At 43.5% G+C, this 17555-nt stretch overlaps 1 protein-coding gene across 4 annotated transcripts in view; it reads left to right on the forward strand.

The window, feature by feature from the left end:
- LOC148028953 (acyl-CoA thioesterase II) overlaps positions 1–17555 on the forward strand; it is a 235417-nt gene that overhangs the window by 169545 nt on the left and 48317 nt on the right. For all 4 annotated transcript variants that reach the window (XR_015692351.1, XR_015692350.1, XM_087687718.1 and 1 more), the window contains 2 exons: positions 4299–4358; positions 4450–4505. Coding sequence is in view for 2 of the 4 variants with exons in the window: in XM_087687718.1 (XP_087543844.1) it covers positions 4299–4358; positions 4450–4505 (116 nt within the window). In the remaining 2 variants the exon portion in view is untranslated. The remainder of the gene's footprint in view (positions 1–4298; positions 4359–4449; positions 4506–17555) is intronic.

Raw genomic sequence — 17555 nt, forward strand, 5'->3', positions numbered from 1 at the left:
CTTCACTTCATTGTATTTACCCTATTCCCACTCACTAATGCATTTTTGCATATGTGTTTTCATTTCTTGCTGTGCTTTGTCATACATTGATGCCTACATCTCTTTAATTTCAGCCCATATGAAAGATTTCATTCATGTCTTCCATGCTTCCCATGCTTGTTGTTTTCAATAATTTTGCAACCTTTGAGCATCTTTTAATGCTTGTTGGTGTGGGTGCATTGTGTATGCATCTTCGGTAAAGTTTTGGGGGGGTTTGGAAGGGTTTTTCTTCATTCCGGGTAACACTCTGTTTTCTTGGGGATGTTGGTTCACCCATGTTTGCTACAGCAGATTTTGTCTCAATGTGTGCACTTTTGCATTTATTACACCGGTATATTTTACTCTGTGTGTCCTGTCAAATGCAAGCTGTCACTGCAAACTCTACAAGCATTTGGTCACTTAGGGAGAGTGTTTCATCACTGTCTTTGCATTAGTCACTGTATCAAGCAATCAATGTTGTCTCAGAGCATTTTGTCACTAGCTCAGGATTTCATCAGTCTCTACGTTTTCATCACCACACAAAAAGAGCATTTCGTCAGTCTCAGTGCATTGCTTCACTGTTTCAAAGCATTTCCTCAGTCTCAGAGCATTTCGTCACCACACACAAAATCGTCACTTTCTCTACATTTCATCACTCTATCTCTGCAGTTCATCACTGTTTCAGGTGGCGACCAGAAATCATGAGACCCTGTGGGAAGAAGTCGGGCTACTGCAGATTGATGTGACAACACAGTAGACCCTCTACTGCAGATTGAAGTCACGCTCAGTGGTGCATCTGCCAGACCATCTCATCAGTTCAGAATCTCTTGTATTATGTTAGTCTCTCTGCATTTCATCACCAGACCATTTTGTCACCAGACAGAGAGAATGAAGAAAGAATGAATGGTGAAAACTGAATAGATCTGGGCAGAATTGTACAACAGACGGAGAGAGAGAAAGAGAAAGAAAGAAAGATATTTTAACGTCTTCTGAGGTCAAAATCGGCCTATGAGATAGAATCGTGTACAATGTTGATCATTACTGGACATCGAAATATGACGTGCTGGAGTATGGTCAACGATATACTATAAAAGAAGCTAAGTGGTGTACAAGATAAAGAGTGCTCACAGAGGGATCCAATGAGAGGATGAGATAGTACATGTCTAGTTGTATAGCTGAATGATACTTGTATACCTAGTTCCACCCAGTCAAGATGGATGGGTAGAGAATGCCAGATATTCCGGATGAGATAGTATGAGGGTAGCCTATTGTCTGGGTCCTCAACTCTGTGAGCTTCTGCTCATGTCACTGGTGGTCTCTCTCAGCTGTCTTTGATGTATCATCTCTGTCGGGTACCATTGTATCTACGGGCGGTGTGCCACTCTAATCTCTCTCATATTGCTTGTGGTCTCTCTCATCTGTCTTTGATGTATCATCTGTGTTGGGTATCACTGTATTTGCAGGCGGTGTTCCACTCTAATCTCCTCTACTCTTTGGACTGTCACCCCTCTTTGTGTAGGTGCCGCATGTGTGGGCATTGCCTTGAAGAAATCAGTAAGTTGTGACTGCCATCACCCTCTTGTGTAGTGGCAGCCTATAGTAGTGATGTGTGGAGCCTTTGGATCTCAACTGGAAACTGGCCCAAGTGGTGCTGGTGTGGAGACTCCATAACTAGTCTAAGCAAGGTGTCTCCTCCAAATAGCGTGGGATATCTAGCTTGGACTGTGTTATAGGCTCTACATATGCAGATCTAGTGCTCCTCGCTCTCTACCTCCTCCTGGCATAATCTGCAAATCCACTCAGCTCTAGGGTTGTGGGCTGCTCTCTTGGTCTCGATCTCAAGCTAGTGAGAGGATACCCTAAGCTAGCGAGGCTATCCGCCTCTCATGCAGCATGTATTGATCTAGGTATCAGGTCTTAGAATGAAGCCATCCGTGGTAGTATCCATGAAGTGGTCTCTATACTAAGATATCTTCGGGGGAAGCGGCTGCCTTGGTGATAGCCATGTGGGTGTATGTACAACTAGTAGAGATCCTGTCACATTGACCAAGTTTCTCTCTGTGTTGGAGACTTGTATGAAGGGGGAGTCATGATCATATTGAAAGGGCGGGAGATGGTCCATGTCAATCCCATATCTTGTAAGCCACTCCTGGACCTATGCATACCATGAAGTCTCATCTTGCCTTGAAGGCCCTCCTAGGTAGTCTGTCCAAATGCATGTCACATACTCTATGTATGAAGCTGATGTCTAAAACAGGGCCTCCATTATGGGGGGTGTAGCAAACTTAGCTCTAATAATCTCATGTGGTATTGATGGTTTGCTGTGTGTCATCCATGAGAGCATAATGATCTATGGTCTTTCAATTTGTGTCCATAGGTATGTAGCCAGGCCAAGGGTCCAAATAGGTGCACCATACATCATGGTTGGTGTGGCCAGTGTATTAAATAGCCATCTCCATGTGCAAGGCTCCTAGAAGTGTGCTTGGTGCCATTTCTCTCCATCATGGCCAATGCTGTGTATCCTTGTGTCGGTTAACCTTTGGTTGCTGGTGCCATGGTGAATCTCCCAACAAATGTAGTGAAAGTGATCCCTAAGTAGGCATATGAGTCCACAACCTCCACCTCTCTGGCTCCTAGAGTGAAGATTGATCTCCTCCTCACTGGGGCTGATGTGTGGAAGATCAAGATCTTGGTTTTCCCAAGATTAACTGTCAATCTGCGCTGTGTACAAAAGTCATGAAGGGCGTGGAGATGCTGCTGTAGACCCTCCTGTGATTCTATATATATATATATATATAGAGAGAGAGAGAGAGAGAGAGAGAGAGAAGCAACCTGCAGATTTAGTTGAAGTGCATGATTTGGAGCAGACCTGCATGATCAGAAGGGTGGACATAACCCGTGTACTCTGCTGCTACAGCAGTCATGTCTGAATTGAACACCGCTTTTATTGATCAGGTGGTGGAGGCTTTGGGGCCCGATTTGGATGCTGAGGGGGAAGAAATGGTTCCATGTACTGATATGGTAGTCCCCTATTCTGAAGCTCAACCCGATCCTGATGCGCGCACACACACACACACAGAGGCAGCTCCGGACTGCTGAGAGGATTCATACTATCAAATTAGAGATAAAGGCCATGAAGGAACAAGATGAGAATGATGCTACCATTTGCGAGCTTCCTGCTAGACTCAAATAAGAGAGAGTTAATAGAGAATTCTTTCACTCCACAGGAACTTAGACCTTCACTTACAAGTCAAATATCCTACGCCTGAAGCTGTCATCCAACCTCCTCCAAAAGTTTGACAAAAATGATCTAAGATGCCTCGTCTGTCCTAATGGGCAGCAGTTGCTGGCTGTGCTCTGATCCTACTTATTTGAATCCTCCTCCCCAATCTGGTGGTGTAGACAAAGAAGGCCACATCGCATGGTCTATCAAGGAATGGGGCCCTCGAAACCCACTCTCCTGGATCCCATTGTAGGCTCTGATGGGGTCTTGTTTGATAAGCTCGGTGTTTTCTTCCATGAATCAAACAAGTGGCTGGGTCCAGGTCGGTGTATCAGCTCCTGTTGCAATGTGCCAGTATTGTGATCCCAGTAGGCATGCCAAAAGAATTTGGATCACCTTAGGTCCTTGGAAAAGTTTCCAATAATTTAGTGAAAAGCAATCACTGTCGTTGCTCTATCTGGTTTAGACAGGCCAACTAATATTGGTGGACTGCCTTACAAAGGGATGCCTCTTACAAAATGTTCCTAGTATGCAGAGTGGCAACCAAACAAAGATACTTTGACACAACATAGGATCTTATCACCAGGATCATATCTTGGAAGTTGAACATTTGAGATACTAGATGTCAAAAGGCTTTTGAGCTTCCAGAACTTTCAGAAATGCAAAATGGATATGGCCACAAGGAACCAGCTCATAACATCTTCTTACCTTCCACAATTTTAAATGTGTAGCTCATTTATATGTTCTTTTCATACCTAATCAAGCTTTTTCTGTCAGCAAAAACTTTAATAGAAAAAAGACTCTTCATCTAAATGATATCAAGCTCCTTTGAAAGATGTGCCACTTGTTGTCCAGCTTTGTTTAGCTTTTCTGAACTTTTCCCTACATTGTGCATTTGTAGCCGAGTATGCTTATTACAGTGATTTTAGGGTCAAAGAGACATTTGGAAAAGTTATGGAAGAAACTCATAACAGTAATGATGTGTGTGTGTGTGTGTGTCTGTGTGTACTATGGTTCCAATAAAACATTTGTCAATGATTATGCTCTGTCATTTCAGAGAGCTGAAGAAGGCTTCATGCATCAGGAAGTTATGCCACCAGCTCCAGACCCTGAGAAGGTTACAATTGCTGTTTGGATCTCTTGATATGCTAGCTTAAAGAAGATGATGCTTTAGGCAACTAAAGATTTTCAAATTGTTGATGTGCCAGCTTGTGTCAATGGAGGACTTGAGGGAGAGCTACCTGACTGATCCACGAATCCCAGTGTAAGCTGCGAAAGTACTGATTTTGACTCTCTTTTGTGGCCTGCATTTTTGTGAAAGAGAAAGATCCCATTTGTCATATCTCTATTTGCTTTGGCAAGCATCAATGTTAGAGCAGAAGAGTATCTCATTACGGGTGAATGTGTCACTTTGCTGGTATTAGATTATTCATGAGTGTCCTACTAAAGGTTGAAATTCAAGAAAGGCATGATAGGAGTCGAAGAATTTCAACTTGTGTGAGGTTAACACCCTGTTTCATGCTGCCTTCTCTCTTCATCTCCCTGTTTCTTCTTTCCTCCCTTCATCTCCACCTTCCTACCATGATGCCTTGATGGCAGCCTGCCTCTCTTGTCCATTCCTTCTTCCTTGTCCCCCTCTCCCCTTGTCTATGTTCCTCTGATCTTCCTCTTTCTCCTTTCTTCTTTCATCGTCAGACCCATCCCCAAGCCCCACCAAGGTGGGACAAAACATCTTGTGCAGATATTCCTTCCCTCAGGTTGAGCATTGAACTGGTCTTCAATGTCATTGCCAATTAATGCAGGCTTCACTGCAAGACTAAAACATCAGGAGAAAATTGGTCTATGTTCTCCAAAATTGTAGGTAGTTGGCCAACCAGAGGTGTGAACATTGCAATGAGGGTGAAAATATCTCCAATGTCAGAAAGTACATAGCAAGGAGGGCTGGAGAAATGGTTCATATAGCCTGATTGTGGAAGCTTGTCTCTTCTGTTTTGGTGGAAGACGATAATTTTGCAGCGTGCACAAGAGAATGGCATTATGTGAGGTTACGAGCCTCAGAAGAAGCTTCAAATCTTTTGACTTCAACAAATTAGACCATATATGCCAGGCCTTTTGCTTGGGCAGCTCAGCTCAACTCGAATACATCAGGGCATAGGGAGAAGGCCCATGTGAGCCTAGTGTGAGGTGCATCTTCTGTCACATCAGAGCCTTTTTCAGGTTCCTTAGTAGTTTGTTGAGGAGAAGAGGAGAGCCTCATCTTTTCTACTATCTATTCAAAGCTTTGACTTACCCCTAAAGCTATGACTCATGAGACCTCATACCTTTTGGGCCAGATTTCTTTGGAGATAGCAGGTAAAATGTGAGAGTGGAAGTCTTCCATAAAGTTGTTTTTTATTGAAAAAAAAGAAAAGAAGGAAAAGAGCAATCTATTAATAAATTCCTTCAAAAGACTTCTTGAAGTAAACTACAAAATAAGTCAAGTATATGACTTCAATGATACATCAGAGATAAGGTACAAAGTCTAATACAAAGGCTGAGTAATAACCAATCAGGTGTACAATCATCCTAAGTAGCTTGTGGTGGCCCTCTACTTTTAGACGCTACAGGGATTTTACCAAAACTTGTGACACATGCATTTATGTATGCATGACAAGATCCTTACAAGGTCCTAGACATCCTCTCCAGGGCGCAATCTAACTAGTTGCTATAGCAAGGAAATTCTTGTGTCAGTGGGTCAAGGCTCAAGAAATTTACTCTTCTGTCTCCCTAGGGTTCAACCCTGTCACAGATGGGAGCTGATTTCCAGCATTATAGCTTGGTACATATGGACTGCGAGATGTAGCCAAGTCATTGATCTTCAGGATATACCCACTGGGGAGTCTTTATCGAGGATTTGGAGAGATAGTCCACACTCTCTGTGGGAGATGGGAGAGGTTGCAGGGCAGCTCTGAGAGGAGAAGGAATAGAGAGGCTTTCCTGCGGATTTGGGATTCAGACACCTTCTTTCATACTACCCCTCAGATGGTCTGTCACTTTAGCCCACCAGACTGGTTGTTTACACAACCATTGTATCTTTGATGTACTTAGTTACTCTTCACAGAGTTTCTTGTACTTTGTATTTACCTTAGGGGGCTTTCTCCGAGGTGTTATTAATAGAATTCTCTTTTCTTGGAAAAAAAAAAACTCCTTTATCAACAATTGTGCTTGTCTACTTGCCTTCACCGTAATTTTTCACTATAGATGATCCCTGCCTTTTTTTCCACATTTTCAATTTCAGCTTCAGTCCATTTGGGAGATAATTTATAGCAACGACAGTATTTTGTTTCTGTGAGGATTGAGTAGCTGGACTGATAGGCCAATGAAGTCTATGCCCCATATCTCAAATTTCTATTGGGATATGATGGGTGTTATCTCCATCCTATCCTTCATGATTGGAATTTTTGTGTGCTAGCACTCATCGTAGTGCTTGAAAAAGTGAGATGCATCATTGAACAGTGCCAATTTTCCTCAATGTAATACCAATCATGTAGTGCCTCTTCCTCATTCACTATCCTCAACATGTCATGGCTTGACCTCATCTTCATTATGTGGCACTTAACTGACTTGTCCCAAACCAGACATTTAGCCTTATTCTCCATAAAAAGAAGGGAAAAGGAATACATCACTTGCGCTTGCATTAGAACGTCTCCTCCCATCGTCTTAACATCATCTACTTGTTGCTCACACAAACCCAACCCCCTCCCCCCCGTACTTCACTTGAAGGACCCTTCCACATGTTGAGAAACCACTTCTTTAGTTCGCACACTTCATTTAGGGTTTCACGCTAACAGCCCCAAAAAGAGTTGGTGCCCACATTTTGGCCACTTTTTCAGTGGGCGCCCATATAGTGGTGTGCTACCCTGGATAGCCTATATCTATAAATAGGCAGTCACTTCATTCATTCTTCAACCCTACCACCCCACCACTCTTCATTCATTCTTTACCCCCTCTTTCTCCGTCATTAGACACCCTTCACTTCTCTCACTAGCCCCTTCCACTGCCCTCACACCCCTTTAGGACATTGCGATTCGTAGCTCATGGTTGCCTTCACCCTTCCTCTTGTGCTTTAGGCGCCTTGTTCCAACATGAGGCCTTGCATTTGGAGCATCTTCCACCTGGTGCCACCACCATCTGCTTGACGTTAGCATCCTTCTCCATCAGGCTTCACCTTCACCTGCGTTTTTCTGTGTGGAGATCTTCTTGTTGCATGGCTTTATCTCTAGCTTTGCGTCAACATCCTAGTCTTTAGCGACAATCTCCATCATGGAGTGCAGTGATCTCATCACAGGGGCTGCTAGGACCTACGTTTTTGCAGCCTGGCGCCTCCATCACAGAGGCTGTTGGGACCTGCGTTTTTTGCAGCCCAGTTTATCTTTCATCATCTGGCGTCATCATTATCCACCTAGCGTCAGCATCTGGGGCTGCTCTCCCTGCGTTTGACAGCTCCAGCACTCTGGGATTTGCGTTTTGCTACCTCGGTCACTCTCGGCCATCAAAGGACCACGATTCGCTCACTCAACAGTTGGTGATTATCTTCCACGTCTCCGACGGCATCAGAGGATTGCGGTTCAATCCCTTAACAGTTGTCCTTCACCTTCCAATGATTACTTCGACAGCCCACTACCTAGAGGACTGCATTTCGCTCCCTTCATTATGCAGATTTCCCATAAGTGTTACCGCCTGATTCAAACAGGACAATGCAATTATCTTTTAAGCTTCGGCTCTACTGTATTAGATTTTCTTCTCATAGTATGATTCACTGCATCATCATCATGTTCTTTTTGTTTTTGAGTTTCTCTTCTCTCTTAATGTTTACCATACACACTTTGTGTTACTCCCGGTAAACCCTACCGTATCTTTGCACTTTCGCTTGTTTTGCATGGTATCAGAGTATACACGGTATTTTCCACACCACACCTCAATTTTGTCTCTCTATACACACAACTTCTTCATCTAGTCTCAAACCCACCATTCAGCCTCTCCTATCTGTGAGAGGTTGCGAGGATCGAAGCTCAGCTGAGAGTGCAGTAGACTGAAAGAGTGTAAACTGAAAGTACAAAGTACAACCCTTAAACCTTAGGGTTGTAGGAGGTGTTCACACCCGAACATGATAAGTGCCTATAAGTGTGTAACATAGGCACATATGAAAGAAGAGAATAAGTCTGGGGGAAAAAACTTCTCGTACCGAGAGTAAAAAGTGCCCCAATGTCCTATTGATCACCGACACTCCTCTGTGAGCGTAGGTGTGAGTGAAACCCAACAAACCCCCCTGGAGTGAAGAGTAATCAAAAGTACAAGGAACCAAAGGAGATCAAATTTAAAGCATTGCGAAATGCTTCGAATTTGTCACGAGGAAGAGCTTTAGTGAAGATGTCTGCCACATTACTGGTGGTAGAACAATAGACAAGGCTGATATCACCTGCATGTAGCCTCTCTCTGACAAAGTGATGTATCTCAATGTGTTTCGTCCATGGATGAAACACTGGGCACTCTGACTGTCAGTGAACAAAGGAGTAGGCTCTATAACAAATACATCCAGATCAGCTAGCAAGCGTCCAATCCATACACATTCAACTATGGTAGTGAAAGCTTGCCTTGTATTCAGCTTCACATGACGATGTGGCAACAGTGGATTGTTTCTTGCTAAGCCAAGATACGCAAGATGAGCCAAGAAAGAAACAATTGCCACTAGTGGAGTGACGTGAATCATAATCACCAGGCCAATCAGAATCACTGTAAGCATGTAATTGTAGTGGTCCCCCCTTGGCATAAAGCAATCCAAGAGATCTAGTACCCTGCAAGTAACGAAAGACATGCTTAACAACTTGCCAATGTGACATGCGTGGCTGATGCATATATCTGCTCAGGGCTGAAACTACAAATTGTATATCCGGCCTAGTGTTGCATAGGTAAATAAGGCATCCAAATGTTGGAGCATATGTGTCTACATCATACAAATCACTATCATCATGTAATGACATCTTTAGTCCAAGTTCCATTGGTGTACAGATTGGCTTGCAATCTTGTAAGCCAAACTTCTCAAGAAGTTTACCAATGTATCTTGACTGTGATAAACCAATACCTCTAGCATCATGTATGAGCTGAATGCCCAAGTAATAATGCAAAGACCCCAAGTCTGACATCTCAAAAGTTTGCTGCAAATTTTGTTTAAATGCTGAAATCTGATCAGCATGTGTCCCTGTAAGCAAAAGGCCATCAACATATAGACAAATGATCAGCATGGATCCCCCCTCTTTACATACGTAAAGGGTAAACTCAGATGAGGTGTTTATAGACCCTTGGCTAAGTAAAAAGGTATCAATCTTTGCATACCAAGCTTTATGAGCTTATTTCAAGCCATATAAAGCCTTTTTCAGCTTGTAAACCAAGTGTTCGGATCCCTCAACTGCAAAACCAATGGGCTGGTGTACATATACTTCCTCATGAAGTTTCCATGTAAAAATGTAGTTTTAATATCTAACTGATGTACAGTCCATCCATAATGGGTAGCCAAACCAACCATAGACCTGATGGTAGTCATTCAAGAGGTAGAAGCAAATGTCTCCTCATAGTCAATACCTTTTTTTTGTGCATAGCCCTTAGCTACAAGCCTTGCCTTATATTTGTCAATGGATCCATCTGTATACCTTTTCAGCTTGTAGACCCATTTTGTTCCAATGGCTTTCTTCCCAATGGGCAAAGACACTAAATCCCATGTGTGATTCTTAATGATAGAATCAAATTCAGCTTGCATTGCTGCCATCCATGGCACACTATGTTGTGCATCCTCAAAACATTCAGGCTTCTTGTCATCAACTGTACTTGCTGCCATAACAAACTCCATGGTATGTGTAGTATCATGCATATGAGCTTGCCTTCTAGTACGACCAAGGGTGCATCCAAATGACTATCTTTCATAGTCTGTAAAAACCATCTAGGCATTTGTCTTGCCTCCTAACTATGCACAAGCTCTTGCTGAATTTCAGATTCAGCCCTTTGCTGGATATTCAGATCAACCAATTGTTGATTTTCTGCATTTTCCAATGGAGCAGCTGGCTGAACATTAAGTTCACTTGCTGAAACACCAATTAAATCACCAAATGAAATGGGTAGCAGCCCTTCAAATACATCATGAGCAGCTTGATATCTATCAAAACCAGCAAGGGATAGTTCTGATTTCTCATCAAAGAGTACATCCCTACTGACAAATGCGTTTTTAGAGACAGGATCATAGAGTCTATAGCCTTTGCTCTCACTACTATATCCCACAAAAATGCATTTGATAGCCTTGTTATCCAACTTTTTTCTAAGTACCTGAGGAATGTGTACATATGCAAGACACCCAAAGGTACGAAAGTGCCCAACAGAAGGTTTCCGGCTGTTCCAAGCCTCAAAAGGTGCAACATTCTTTAATGCTTTGGTGGTACATCTGTTTAAAACATGGCAAGCATACATTACGGCTTCCATTCAAAAACTGTGTGGCAAGCTCTTTGCTTTCAGCATACATGTGGCCATCTCTATGAGTGATTGATTCTTCTTCTCTGCAAACCCATTCTGCCGTGGAGTATAAGCAATAGTGAACTGATGAACAATGCCCTTTTGCTTCAAAAAGGAATTTAGCATAGAGGACATATAATCCCCCCCTCGATCCAAACGAAGAGTTTTTATTTTACAACGATATCGGTTCTCAACAAGTGCTACAAAAGCCAAAAATGCATCATACACTTATGACTATTTAACCATAGAATAGACCCAGCAGAAGCGAGTAAAGTCATCAATAAAAGTCACAAAATAGTAACATCCACCCAATGACTTTGTCTGCATAGGGCCACATATATCTAAATGCACTAACTGCAACGTGGCTATGGCTCTAAAAGCAACATCACGGGGAAACGAAAACCAATGCACTTTTCCCAAAATGCATCCTTTGCACAAGTGCTCAGGAGGTCTCTCCAAAAGAGGTAATCCAGCTAGCATTTGTGTACATTGTAAGAGCATCAAGCTACCATAGTTCACATGCCCCATGCAAGCACACCATAACTCTGCCTATAACATAGCAGGAGTAAGAGTGGATGCTAAGTACGCTGAGTGATCAATTGAAAGAGCATCCAACTCATATAACCCATGACATAAAGTGCCAATCAAGACCAAAGTCAAGTGTTCCTTCTCTCTCACCATGCATCTGTCATCATCAAAGGTGACCTGCAATCCACAACATGCCAAAGAAAAAATAGAGAGCAAATTCTTCTTGATACCTGGCACAAATAAAGCATCCTGTAGGCGGAGAATAGAGCCATCAATGGCTGTAAGCACAATCTCCCTAATACCTCTAACAAGGTATGATGCATCGTTGGCACACTGTGCAGACTTGCCAATTGGAGCTATCAACAGAAGGAAATAAATCTCTGCGAGATGTGATGCGAATGAACCTCTTGTAGTAAGAATACAAACCCAAGAAGCTTCTAACATCATGGACAGACTTCAAATCTGGCCATGTTCTAATTGCTTCAACCTTAGTAGGATCCATTTGGATACCATCCTTTGACACTATGTGCCCCAGGAACTGGATTTCTTCCAAGAACTCACTCTTCTTGCCATTAATAAGCAACCTATTACTGCAAAGCTCATCAAAGACTGCTTTCAAGTGTTCTCTATGCTCCTGTTCATTCTTTGAAAAGACAATCATGTCATCAAAGAATATACCAACAAACTGCCTGTATGGACGAAAAATCCTGTCCATCATTCGATTAAACGTAGCAGGAGCATTAGTAAGTCCAAATGGCATTACCAAGAACTCATAGAGACCAAACGTGGTCCTAAATGCAGTCTTATGCACATCCTCTTGCTTAATCCTGATCTGATGGTATCCACTCTTCAAACCTATCCTGCTGAAAATTGATGCTCCTTCCAAACGGTCAAGGATGTCGTCAATTCTTGGAATGGGGAACCTGTTCTTGATGGTACTCTTGTTCAACGCTCGATAGTCTATGCACATGCGCCAAGAGCCATCCTTCTTTTGCCCTAAGAGCACTGGTGAGCAAAAGGGAGATGAACTTGGCTGAATCAGCCCTTTTTCCAACAGCTCATTCACCTGGCTCAATATCTCTTTCTGTTGGGCTGCACTAACCCTATACGGAGGTCTATTTGGTGGGCTACTACCTGGCGCCAAATCTATCGCATGATCCTCAGACCTCTCTGGTGGCAACTGTGATGGTAATGAGTCAGAAAAACAATCACTGAACTGAGACAAGAAAGCAGACCTATCTCTATTTAACATAGAGAAATTTGACTCATCATTATCCTTGACATCACGTGCAAAAATCAAGTACACAGAAAGATGACTCTTTATTACAGATGTAATGGCAGAAGCCGATACAACAAGTATAGACTCTCCTTTAAGCTTCACATCAAGCACATGAGTCTTTCCCCTATGTTCCAAAGTCAGTGTCTTGTTAAAGGCATCCAACACACCATGCTTTCTATACATCCATGGCATTCCCAACAAGACATCATAGCCTTCAAGTGACATGATATAAAATTCTTTTGCATCAACATAAGACTGTATATGAAGACACAGCTTTCCAAGAATGGGTGTCACAGACTCTGAGTGGCCAGGACATGCCAACCCTGCCTCTGCTGTGTAGCCCATCTCATCTGCTCTAATGCCCAAAGTAGAAGCCAACTCTGGTGAGATAAAGTTTGCCTTAGCTCCAGGATCAAAGAAAATGAGTACATGTTGATCCCTAACTTTACCCCAAGCTCTGCAAAGCTCATTAGCATCCGAGTGTGGCTTGTCTCCCAACATATCTGGCACTAAACCTGCTAAAGGTTTGGGCTTCTTTCCTTTCCTGTCCTCTTTATCATCATCAGCTGATCTCTTATTCTTGTCCGGACAATTAGATGCGATATGACCAGTCTACTCACAGATAAAGCACTTTCTCTCAGCCATTAAAGCCTTTCTCTCTTCAAGAGACTTGCGCACAAAAGGTTTCTTCTGGTCCTTTGACTGCTGTCCAAAGAACTTAGCTGGCTTCTTCTTGAACTGCCAAGGTTTACCTGTACTTTGAGAAATCTGAGAAACCTGTTTACCAAATGGCTTCTTTGCTGAAAATTTCTCAGGTTTATCATGTTTAATGCTGCCCCCAAAACCACTTGACTGTCCCAACAATAATGCATTTCCTGTGGTAGCATTCTCAATTAACTGAGTCAAAGTGGTGACCTTTGTCTTTGTACAATAATTCTGGAGTTCCTTGGCAGCAATATTTCTCTATCTACTCGGTCAATGGCACAACCCTGTAAGAAGTGACTGGAAGTAAAGCCTCCCAAAACTTCTTGTTATAGTCTTCCAGATCCTTGCATTTAGATGCATCCAAATTGTGCCAAGCTGACATAACATCGATCTCAAATTCATTGGTCAACCAAGCAGAAGCAAATACTTGCTTAAAATAAGTCCAAGTGGCAGGAGCTTGTCCTTGCATCAACAGTGTACTCCACCACTGACTAGCATTGTCCTTAAGAAAAGTGGCAACTTTCCGAACCTTAGAAGGCTCTGTAAAGTTCCCTCCTGCAAATGCGGCATCAAACTGCTGTAAGAAAGAAAGAGCCTTAGTCCTATCTTCAAATCCTCGAAAGATGTCAAACTGTACGGCTACACCACCTTCCTTGTATGGCTTTGGCTTCTCATGAGCCATCAAAGGGTCCGTAGGATATGCATGTAACATAGGAACACTAACAGGTGGCATAGGAGTTGCCGAACCACTGACTACAGGGCTTGTAGACACAATACTTGCTTGCTGATTTTGATAACCAGCCATACCAAAAGTGCCCTGTGGCATGCCAAAACTGCCCTGAACACCCTGAAATCCAGACTGCATGCCTATATTGCCATACATGGAGTTTGGCATAAAACCCTGTGTACCCCCAAACACTGTTCCTGGTACATAAATCTGGTTTCCAGGCGCATAACCAGCCATACTCTGAAATACAGATCCACCTCCAAAGTACCCAAGATGTACAGAGGTCAGTGGGAAAACCCGTGGTAAAGCCTGAAAACTGTTTCCCTGTCCATTTAAGCCAACATTTGGCTGCTGTAAAGTGGCAAGCTGAACTGGCAATGCCTGTGTAACTAGCGTTTCCGCCACCTGTTCCTGGACAGTCGGAACCAATCTTGGAGTCTCCATTGACTCCGCAAGCTACCTTGGTGTTTCCACTGAATCCGCAGCATGCTTACCCTTATCCTAGACCTCTACTGGATCCGAAATCTTTGCAGATTGCCCACTTGCTATAAAGGAAGGGAGGGCTGCAAAAATGCCAAAAACCTTGGATTCTGCATCACTTGAGTAAACCTACTCACAACAGCAACTAACTGAGTCTTGAAAATGTCTTCATCCATAGAAGAAGCCCTATGAACTTGTGGCTCAACCATAACAGGAGGAGTAACAAACTGTGGAGGTCTAGAAGACTCTCCCACCTCATGAACAACACGGATCTCCTGTGATGAAGACGCTCCCTCTCTGGTGTCTTCCTTTCTATCAGCCATAATGCACAATTCTGTGTCTTACACCCAAACAAACCCTGGCTCGCTCTTTAGGGAAAAAGTGATTCGATCCCGGTAATGGAACAACTGTAACCGGCCTGTTCACTGGAAAGGGCGGTAGTATACAACCAAAATATATAAATGCTTTCACCCAATTCACAGTCGCCCACTTTACCTGAACTTAAAGAGACAGAATCAAGAAGAAATACAGGAAGCTAGAATGCTCCTGTTGCAACACAGACACCCTGTTGGCCCCTAAGTTAGGCGCCCCTTGCGGTATTTATTTATTTTTTTTAAAAAAGAGAGAAATTACAGTGGGCTGTCTTTCACCTATTCTGGGTGAAATTTGGCAGCATAACAGAAATGGGACTTCCAAACCCTATATCTTGATCAAAGGTATTCTTGATCAAGAAATACCATATGATGAGAGATATAATCCCTCAAGTTAGGTACTGACACCTATCTCGTGCAACAAGCCTGCAAGGTCATATGCTCTTGCGTCTAAATCACAAGATAGTACTGCTACACCTTAGACCAAGATTGGGGAGTTCTAATTACAAATTAGATTCTCTAGGAAATGAGTAGTTGCCCTACTACAACACTCCCTCTTGGGAACTGATTTGTCAAGCTTAGGGCAATGGTGAATTGCCAAGAAGTAAATTGACCAACCAAGTTAGGACGACGGGGTTGTCTAGGATCTATTGACTATAATATAAGGAAACCTAAGGTAGTGACAATTTGGGGTCAATAGGATATAAACCCTAACCCAAGGAAAAAGGGTAAACAAGCAACCCAACTTGCTAAACCTTTGGGATCTTGCCAAGTCGCGAATGATCCAGGATCAAATACTGGGAGTATTTCGGAAAAAGGAATCACACCTTAGCAGTTGGCCGTACGAACGACCACTGGAATGCTCGTGATTGTACACTTAGGTGCATTGTTTGTACTTCTTTGCTCAAGGAACTAATTCAAGAAAAACAACTAATGCTTCAGGTTAAAAGCTTGGAGGGAGAGGCAGTTTCAATTACCTCCGGCTGTCTGCCTAACCCTATCCAAGGGGGTTGTTAGCCGCGCCGGGTACGTGGACCGAACCCGCCACGAGAGGTCTCTTCGTGGGTGCTGCTTGGAGCAGGAGGACACTTGGGTGCCAGGGGAGGCTCTGGCCGTAAATCCCTTGCCTCCGGATCCTGCACAAGGGGCCGACGTTACTCGAGATGGGATCTCGAGGCCCGCATACTAGTCAACGGGCGGAGCTTGGAGTAGCAATCTTGAGGATTGCTAGGATAGCCTTCAGGCAGGATATTTGATGTATTCCAAAGACTATGATAAATAAAGATCAAATATTGAAAAAGGAACTTGCTTGACATTGTTTTTCTATGTCAGTGCCTAAGTTACATGAAAGAACCAGTGATTAATTGGTTAATTAAGGAAGCTGTTTTTGCATGTCAAACTTAATGTGGTAGGTAATTAGATAACTAAGCACCTGAGGAAAGTGCGGTGGACGTGACTCCGGGTCCGTCCTACAGAAGGGTGGTTCCGGTTAGCTGGGAACTTTTCTCGAAGGAATTGATAGCGAAGTAGCGATGACCTAGAATCAATAGAGTTAAAGACCCGACTTATGCTGTTTTAGAGGAACGGAATGGGACTATGCCTTACGGGCAGGAAGGTTGAGCTTCCCATCCCTCTCGTTTCCCATTCTCCTTGAACCAAGTGCAGTATAAATCCGCTTCGACCCTGATGTTTCTGCGCAAAGTGGTTCATGTGGGGCTCGACACTAGCTACTTCCTAGAAACTTGACTATTAGGAAAACCCTAATTCAGGTCGGTCCTAAGTGGGAACGGCCAGATACTTCCACTTCGTGGCAGACTCAGGAAGACCTTGATCGCAAACCCTGTGACATTCCTTATGAGTGCTAGGCGGCGCTTTCTAGACTCTCTTCCTGATGGGCTGCTAAGACGTGTCCTACAAGTGGACAGGGGGATACGTTACACTAAGGGTGTGTTCACACCCGAGCACATTTAAAGGCATGAGGGCCTTTATTCCCAACAACCGGAGTCTAATCTCAAGAGGTGATTGAAGAGTAGAGGTTGCCTTCTCTTTCCTTCGGCTGTAGTGGGGGGGTAGCTAGTGAAGCCTTGGTAGTACAAATCTCTAGGCTCTAATAATAGCACAGCCGCGAATCTCATCTCAAAGCTCCTCCCTAAGTCCCTAGTCCTAATCTCCTAAAAAATCCAATGGATGTTGGGCAGCCATGGTCCTCCGTACGTAGGTGTCATAGCGTGTAGCCTCCCTATCAAAAGTTTCTTCTAGGGCTCCTCACCAAGAAGCAAACCCCTAACAATGAGCTTAGCCATCAAGGCTTTGCTCTGGCTATCTGGGTCTATGATTCCCAACTCTCCCCTGGATCTAGATTGTATGATGACGTCCCAAGCAACCTTTGCCCTAGCCGGGTTCTCGCCTCCTCTGGACCAATTAAAGTTCCTGATAAGGCACTTCACATGGCCGATGCATGACTTGGAGAATGCCCAACAGGAAGTGATGTACCACATAGTCGCAAGAAGGACCTGGTTGGTGACCACTACTCTCCTTGCTAGTGAGAGCTGTACTGAGCTCCAATAAATAAGCTTCTATCTTATGCTCAAGAGGAGGGATGCTCGCTGTTGTTTTGAGGTAATGTCAATCCCCACATGGAAACCAAGATATCTCACTGCAGTCCCACAGGGAACCCACGTAAAATCC

The sequence above is a fragment of the Lygodium microphyllum genome, chromosome 11, assembly GCF_053477565.2.
Source record: "Lygodium microphyllum isolate KBCC chromosome 11, Lygodium_microphyllum_v1.1.10, whole genome shotgun sequence".
Lineage (NCBI taxonomy): Eukaryota > Viridiplantae > Streptophyta > Polypodiopsida > Schizaeales > Lygodiaceae > Lygodium > Lygodium microphyllum.